Source organism: Salpingoeca rosetta (genome assembly GCF_000188695.1).
Source record: "Salpingoeca rosetta unplaced genomic scaffold supercont1.13, whole genome shotgun sequence".
Lineage (NCBI taxonomy): Eukaryota > Choanoflagellata > Craspedida > Salpingoecidae > Salpingoeca > Salpingoeca rosetta.
Genome location: NW_004754921.1, coordinates 775,924 through 783,423, shown reverse-complemented (window position 1 = coordinate 783,423; position 7,500 = coordinate 775,924). Strand labels below are relative to the sequence as shown.

Sequence of the window (7,500 nt, the reverse complement as noted above, 5' to 3'; positions counted from 1 at the left end):
GTTGTGTGTATGTGCACATGTGCGTATTTGTGTGTATGTGTATGCGTGTTTGTTTCCTGGTGCCTTATTGCAGCAAGTGATTTTAACGCGCATGTCTATGGCGCTCTGCACTCCTCACACAGCACTCGGACGAGCAAGTCATGATTGGCGTTCCCTTTGAGATCAAGGTGTGTGTGTATGTGTGTTTGTTTGTGTGTGTGTATGTGTGTGTGCGTGTGTGTGTGTGTGTGTCTGTGCGTTTGTGTGCGCGTGTGTTTGCTCCAACTGCTCTGTCTGTTTTGCCTACACTGCTTGTTTCGCCTTTAGTGTTGAAAGCCCCTGCTGCACGCACGCCCACTGTACATGCTCTCACCCATGCTGTCACACCCGCACGCTTCGTGCAGTACCTGGGCTCGATGGAAATCGACTACGTGCCACACAACCCACAAGCCAACAACCAACTCGCTGCAAAAGTCATGCACAAGGTACCTTGCCAGCTGCTGGGTGTTTCTTCGTTGTCCATGTGCCTGTCATGGATGACGTCGTGCTGACCGTCACTGCCCTCACCTTTGCTTGATCCCTCGGTTCCATGCCGTTGTGTCTTCTCACTCGCCTGCCACGCTCACCCCTTTGTTGGTCTCAATCGCGCGCACCTCTGTCAGATCAAGAGCATGAACCGCGAGGTGACGCACGTGACGCTGACCATTGCAGCCGGCCGCATCACGCTCCAGCGTGGCCACTCGGTGCGTAGCGTGGGGGCTGCCATGTTGGAACACATGGGTGTTCCGTGTGCACATGTGTTGGGAGATACACAGAGAGCGGGGTGTGTGTTGCGTGTGTGTTGCGTGTGTGTGTGTGTGTGTGTGTGTGTGTGTGGTGTGTGGTATCTTTGTTCATGTCTTCTTCTTCTTCATGTCTTCTTCTCCTTAATGTGCCACTCTGATGATATGTTGCTGGCGAAAAGGATTGCTGCCCTCTATCGTTCCTCACCCCTCCCCCCTCCAACCCCTCCTCACTCCATGCACTCCATTGTCGTGCCTGCATGCAACGCGCGGGTGTGCGAACATCATCAGGAGGTGCTGATGCGCCACTCGACGTCGCGCATCGCCTACTCGACGGTGGACACGACAGACCCAAAGCTCTTCTGCTACGTCGCCCTCCCGCGCTCCTCAAAGATTGCCCTCTGCCACGTCTTTGCCACCAAGTCCGCAAAGAAGGTTCGCCCGTGTGTCTGTGCATGTGTGCGTCTGTGTGTCTGTGTATTTGTGTATTTGTGTGTGTGTGTGTGTCTGTGTGTGTTTGTCTGTCTGCGTGTTTTATCGCACTTCGGGTATTGCTGTCGTTCTCCTTATGATTGCTCCTCACGCATCCACTCACGTCCCAACCTGCCCCTTCCCTGTCCAACACTGACGACCACAACACCATGGAACTGATGACGGCGGTCGCTGTAGAGCTACGAAATGACGTTCACGTGTGCGCACGCGTTCAACCTCAACTACCAGCGCTGGCAGAAGAGCAAGTCCAACGTTGATCTCCTCGCAACCGCCTCAGAGTCTGGCGATGTTGGTGCGTTCACATGCAGTGCTCTGTGTGTGTGTGTGTGTGCTCTGTGTGTGTGTGTGCTCTGTGTGTGTGTGTGTGTGTGTGTGTGTGTGTGTGTGTGTGTGTGCATTTGTAGGTGTCGGTGTTCATCTACAAACATATGTGGTTTCTTGTGTGCACACATGTGTGCCCACACACACGAAGGCCTTCCTCCACACATGCGCAACATCGTCTCCACCCATTCACCCCCCCCCCCCCTCATACCTCTCCCCACCTCTCCCCACCTCTGCTCCTGCTGCACGTCGCAGAGCCTGCGAATCCGATGAGGTCGCCTGAGGTGCGGCGGCGGCTGCTTGTGGTGCAGCAGCAGGCCCAAGACCGCGCACGCGCATCCTCCCTCTCAAAGTCGGAGGCGGTACGTACGCACACAGCAACGACAGCACTGGCAGTAGCAGCAGCAGCGCATCGGAGAGAGGAGGGGGGGATGTGAGGAGGAGGAGGAGGAGGAGGAGGGGGAGTGGGGAGAGTAATTTCATTGGTCTGTCTGTCTGTTGTATCTGCCTCGCCTTGTTGTTGATGGCCCAGCAAGCTCCCGGGCTCCCAAGTTGTCACGTTCCTCACGCTCGCTTCTCTCTCCAGGCCCGCGACTCCCCAAAGCCAACGCAGCAGCCAGCAAAGGAAGCGGTGTGTGTGTGTGTGTGTGTGTGTGTGTGTGTGTGTCATTTGCCTGTTGGTGTTTCCACTCATCACAGTTCTTGCGTCATTTCCACCACCATTACCGCTGGTGCTACTGCCACCACCACCACTGCCCCCCCCCCCCCTCACCACTTGTCCCTGTACCGTGTGCGCATTGCTGCAACAGCAAGTGGATGTGCAGGACGACAAAGGCGCCAACGACGACGAAGACGACGACGACCTCGGCTACATCCAGGTGCACACCACCATCCGTTCAAATCAGATTGCTTCATGTTGTCGTGTGTGTGTGTGTGTGTGTGTGTGTGTGTGTGTGTGTGTGTGTGTGGAGACATACGTGTGACCGAAACTGGACGGGGATACAAACCGAACGAGAGTAGAACGAGCGCTGATTATACAGGAAAAGATCCCCCGACCCTGACGTCGGCAGTGTTGTGTGTAACCGCGTGCCGGTCTGTAGCAAATGACCGCCGGGCTAACCGTACATTTACAACCTACCCTGTGACTTGTATCTTTTTGGTAGTCTGCATTACGGCTCACAAGTCGTGTGTGTGTGTGTGTGTGTGTGTGTGTGTGTGTGTGTGTGTGTGATGGACAACTGCTGTTGATCCCAGCCATCTTTCCAACCCCATCCCCCAAGTCTTCTCTCATCTCTCCCCGTGTCCTTCCATTTGCCCCTTCCCTTTCCCCTCACCTCCCACAGATTGATGGGCTGGAGGTTGAGGACGATGATCAGATTGAAAAGTCCGCAGAGCACTATTTTGCCCAGCTTGCAGAAGGTACACGCGTCTGTGTGTTCTGTGTGTGTGTGTGTGTGTGTGTGTGTCTCACTCACTCACTCTCTCTCTCTCACACACACACACACACACACACTCTCTCTCTGTTTGCTGACTTCGCTTGCTTACTTGTGAGTGACTTGTCTGTTTCATATGGCTTATGGTCCGTGTTGTCCCCTCACATCAACCCCCCACCCCCCACCCCTCCGCCTCCGCTCGTGTCGCGTTGCCAGCGCGGTCTGAGCCGTCGCTGCTTGACATTGGTGTGGACCCGGAGCAGTACAACCGGGCAAAGGCGCTCGAGGACTCCTCCTCCGATGAGGAAGACGAGCCAGACGAGTAGCCGCCACGCCGCCTGTACACATGCACGCAAACATGCACACTTGCTCACGTCGCTTCTTGCCCCTTTGCTGTGTTGCTGCGTGTTTGCTGTGCTTTTGGATGAGCAAACTCGGCTTACTCCGTTGCTGCCCACACATGCACACTCCTGCCCCTTGTTTCCTTGGACGCCTCTCGCTGCTGCCTGTTTCCTTACTCCCCATTGTGTTTCTTGCCATCTGCGTTTGGCTTCCCGCTTTTTTTTTCTTCTCACCACCCCTTTTGTCCCCCGCCTCTGTATCCCCAATGAATAGAGAAAGGACCACTCTTTCCTTACAGTACGACAGACAGAGCTGACTTTGGTGTCGTGTGTATTTGTGTTGAGCGTGAACGACGCATGGGTTTGGGAGAGCAAGGGCGCGGCAGTACACCCGCACGCAACCGCATGCAAGTGCAAACACACCCACACGCACACATGCACAAAAAACACAACCACAACAAAAAAACAGGGTCAAACGTGGCGGCACTTAGGGTCAAGCAAGGCAAGGAACGAATGACAAGCACGATGTGTCGTGAATAAAACGCATGGATGATGACGAAGGTGAAACAGGCATAAACGACAACCACGGTGTAAAGACGGGTGGAGGGAAGAAGAAGCAGCCAGCCAACACAGCAGGGGCAGGAACCAGAGAGGCGCAGCGCAGTCATGCATTGCATGTTGTCACCACGCCACAGCAGCACACCAAGCACAAGTCACTGGCTCCTCACAGGGTCGCTGGCAGCTGCGGGCGAGAGATAACAAAACGAAGGGAGAGCAGGCAGGCAGGCAGGTCCAGAAGCAACACGATGAAACAATCGGGAGCGGGGGAGGCAAGGCAAGGGTTGTTGTGTCCGCGTTGTCACGTTGTTACTGGTGGTGGACAATGGTGGTTCCCGTGGGGCGACTGTCGACAGGGCAGAAGCAGATGCAGGGGAACAGGAACAGGCCGATGATCCACGAAATGGGGCCGCAGTACGTCTCCTGCGAAAAAACAAGCGAAGTGGGCATGGATGCGACAGGAGAGGAGATGAGAGGAGAGGTGAGGTGGTGGTTTTTTTTTTTTTTTTGGAAGGGGGGGGGGTGCAAGTCGAAGACGAAGAACCAGTCCATGTGCACGATCACTGTGCAGTGGTTGAGATGTGTGCGCACGAAACACGCAAGGCCACTGCAGGAGGCAAAAGCAGCGAGGTCAAAAACAACGAAGCTCACAAACGAGGCATGCAGATTGAAATGGAAGCAAACACAACCATCAACACATACGTTCTCAGTCTGCACGACGGTGATGTGCTGCTGTTGACCCTGGGGAGGAGGGCCCTGATGGTGGTGATGCTGGTGCTGGTACTGGCCAGGAGGAGGAGCGCCATCTGCAAAGTCAACAAACGAGCGCGGGGGGAGGGGGAGGGGCGACACAAGCAAGCAAGGGGTGCAAGCGCACGTGGTAATCGTGAGGCGAAACGCACCAGTGTGACAGTGAAATGGGTGATGGTGACACCGAGATCTTACATGAGAAGGAACAGGGAGCAACAGCTCAGCCACATCAACAGCACGAACGCGCGCGCACACACGCACAAGCACAAACAACAAACAACAACACACGCACAAGCACAAACAAGCACAATGGTCTGTTCCCACTCCAAAACGCACATGGCTGCTGTGGGGGTGGCTGCTGGCCGTATGGCTGGTAGGGTGGGGGAGCGCCCTGACCCTTCTGCTGGTAGCCCGACATGATTGGTGGCAGTGGAGCTGGTGGAGGTGGTGGAGGGTGGAGGGAAGGTTTCAAGCGAGGACACGACACAAAGACGCAGGCAGGTGAGGCAAGCACACGCACGGGGACGGGAGAGAAATGGCTTGCTGGCTGGCCTTGCTTGTGGCTGGTGTGTCGCAAACGCAAGCAGACAAAGCTTGCTTGTTTGAAATGGGTGGAATGTCCCATTGAGGGCAGCTGGCAAAATGGAGAAATCGCAATTTTGTTGGTGATGACTCATCAACGCAAAGGAAGGAATGGGCGCAGCAAAAGCGGTTGCGGCGCTGGTGCTGTTGCTGCTGGTGGCTGTGGCAGTGCACGTGACAGAAGTCAGTGGCAGTAGTCAAACGTATTATGAGCTGCTAGAAGTGAACGTAGAGGCTAGTCCAAAGGTACGCATCGAGAGGGTGTGTGTGCATGTGTGCGCTGTGAGTGTGTGTGTTTGTGCGTTGTGTGTGTTTGTGAGCGCTGTGTGTGTGTGTGTGCATATGTGTGAGTGTTTGTGTGTGTGCATGTGTGTGTGTTTGTGTTCTGCGTCTGCCTGTCGATGTGCCTGACAGTGCACGTGACATCAGCCTTCACACACTCAATCACTCACACACACACACACAAATACACACACATACACACAAATATACACACAAATATACACACAAATACACACACATACACACACAAATACACACACACCGGTGCAGGAGATTCGAAGGTCGTTCAAGAAGCTGGCGCTGAGGCTGCATCCAGACAAGAACCCAGGCGACCCCGAGGCACACGACAAGTTCGTGCAGCTCAACGCCGCTTTCGAGGTGCTCAAGGACCCAAAGCTGCGGAAGATCTACGATGAGCACGGAGAACATGGCGTCAAGGAAGCACAAGAAGGCGGTGGCAACGGCCCTGGCACACGCCAGCGAGGCGGCTTCCACTCCTGGCAATACTACAAGGTGCGATGGAAGAGACTGCGACTGCGACTGCGACACACAACACACCACGTGCTTTGCAAAGTGCCACGTCGTGCGTGGTTCCCATGCAGCACACTGCCTCATGTAACGGCGCGTGTTCAGCACCGTTCTTCTGCTTCCACCAACACCAAACGCGCAGCGCATTGCCCCCCCCCCCACACACACACACGAACACGCACAGCATGTCATTGCCATGTTTTTTTTTCTAATTCCAACCGCTTGCCCACCTTCTCCACGCCCACTTGCTTTGCAACCAGGACATGAGCCTGTATGACGATGAGGAAGATGTGGAGACCTTCGCACAGAAGGACTTCTGGAGCTTGGCCGTGGACTCGGGCGACACCTGGTTTGTCAACTTCTACAGCCCAGGTGCGCATCTCTTTACCTCTGTCGGCTGGCCACCTGTGCCATCCGTCGTCGTCGACGCTGCTTCGGCTGCCACTACCGCTGCCACTGCGGCAGCAATACATGGCCTGTGTGTGCGTGTGTGTGTGTGTGTGTATGTGTGTGTGTGTGTGTGTGTGTGTGTGTGTGGCGCAGTTTTGTGGCATCAATTTCAGAGCTGCATGATGACTTGTGATCTCTCGCTCACGTGGACCGGGGGACACCCGCAACGACGACAACACCAGGGTGCAGCCACTGTCGAGACCTGGCGCCCACGTGGAAGCAGTTTGCGCACGTGCTGCGGGATGCGGTTGGTGTTGGCGCCATCAACTGCGAAGAGTTTTGGAACACGTGTCAGCAGCTACATATTCGCGCCTTCCCCACCCTCCTTCTCTTTCACAAAGGCGGTGCGTGCTCTTCAGCATTGCTTGGAAGGCCGTCGTCTTGCACGGCCGTGTGTAACGTGACATCCTACACACTGTGTGACTGTCTACTATCCCTGATGAATCAATTCCTTCACACACACACACACATCACTCACGCACACACACACATACACACACACGCATCACATCACACACACGCATCACATCACACACACACATCACATCACATCACGCACACACCCATCACATCACGCACACACACGCGTCAAACACACTGCACGCAACAGATGGGTCGTACACGCCCTACCGCGGCCGGGCGCGTGATATCGAGTCCCTGACGGCGTTTGTTGAGCGCCACCTGCCGCCGCCACTGGCCATCACAGCGCTGCTCACACCAACCGGCCACCTCACGTCAACCCTGCACCGCCCGCTCGCCATTGCTGCCTGCGTGTCCCCGACAACGGATGCGGAAACACACGAGTGTGTCGACCTCGCCCTCCGCGGCAAGCAGGTGTGCGGTTGTTCGGAGGCGAGCAAGTACTGTTGTATTAACACGACCTGAACTTGTTCTTCTGCGCTCAGTGCATACACACGCACACACACACTCTCTCACTCACACACACACACACACACACACACACACACACACACACACACACACACACACACACACACACAC

General features: G+C 55.4%; 3 protein-coding genes across 3 annotated transcripts in view; 2 read left to right on the top strand and 1 right to left on the bottom strand.

The window, feature by feature from the left end:
- Positions 1–3,641, top strand: part of PTSG_05595 (uncharacterized protein) — a 4,556-nt gene extending 915 nt beyond the window's left edge. The window contains exons 3-12 of the mRNA XM_004993406.1: positions 123–167; positions 384–464; positions 642–722; positions 1,053–1,196; positions 1,431–1,545; positions 1,830–1,936; positions 2,161–2,205; positions 2,384–2,452; positions 2,918–2,993; positions 3,224–3,641. Of these exons, the coding sequence (XP_004993463.1) occupies positions 123–167; positions 384–464; positions 642–722; positions 1,053–1,196; positions 1,431–1,545; positions 1,830–1,936; positions 2,161–2,205; positions 2,384–2,452; positions 2,918–2,993; positions 3,224–3,333 (873 nt within the window). The 3' untranslated portion in view covers positions 3,334–3,641. The remainder of the gene's footprint in view (positions 1–122; positions 168–383; positions 465–641; positions 723–1,052; positions 1,197–1,430; positions 1,546–1,829; positions 1,937–2,160; positions 2,206–2,383; positions 2,453–2,917; positions 2,994–3,223) is intronic.
- Positions 3,642–3,662: 21 nt separating this feature from the next.
- On the bottom strand, positions 3,663–5,286 carry PTSG_05594 (uncharacterized protein). The gene is made up of 3 exons (XM_004993405.1): positions 4,993–5,286; positions 4,609–4,712; positions 3,663–4,329 (listed from the first exon to the last, which is right to left on the bottom strand). The coding sequence occupies exons 1-3, from the start codon at positions 5,279–5,281 to the stop codon at positions 4,216–4,218; spliced, it is 507 nt and encodes a 168-aa protein (XP_004993462.1). The 5' UTR covers positions 5,282–5,286; the 3' UTR covers positions 3,663–4,215.
- Positions 5,287–5,312: 26 nt separating this feature from the next.
- PTSG_05593 (molecular chaperone DnaJ) overlaps positions 5,313–7,500 on the top strand; it is a 6,097-nt gene continuing 3,909 nt past the window's right edge. The window contains exons 1-5 of the mRNA XM_004993404.1: positions 5,313–5,484; positions 5,791–6,033; positions 6,309–6,420; positions 6,681–6,842; positions 7,109–7,332. Of these exons, the coding sequence (XP_004993461.1) occupies positions 5,350–5,484; positions 5,791–6,033; positions 6,309–6,420; positions 6,681–6,842; positions 7,109–7,332 (876 nt within the window). The 5' untranslated portion in view covers positions 5,313–5,349. The remainder of the gene's footprint in view (positions 5,485–5,790; positions 6,034–6,308; positions 6,421–6,680; positions 6,843–7,108; positions 7,333–7,500) is intronic.

What these genes read in the sequence shown, in the direction of transcription:
- PTSG_05594 (XM_004993405.1), bottom strand. Translation starts at nt 5,281, where the DNA reads ATGGGACATTCCACCCATTTCAAACAAGCAAGCTTTGTCTGCTTGCGT. An exon ending in GCCACCCCCACAGCAGCCAT is followed by an intron (nt 4,713 to 4,992) that starts GTGCGTTTTGGA and finishes TTGACTTTGCAG; the next exon opens with ATGGCGCTCCTCCTCCTGGC. An exon ending in CCGTCGTGCAGACTGAGAAC is followed by an intron (nt 4,330 to 4,608) that starts GTATGTGTTGAT and finishes GTTTTTTCGCAG; the next exon opens with GAGACGTACTGCGGCCCCAT.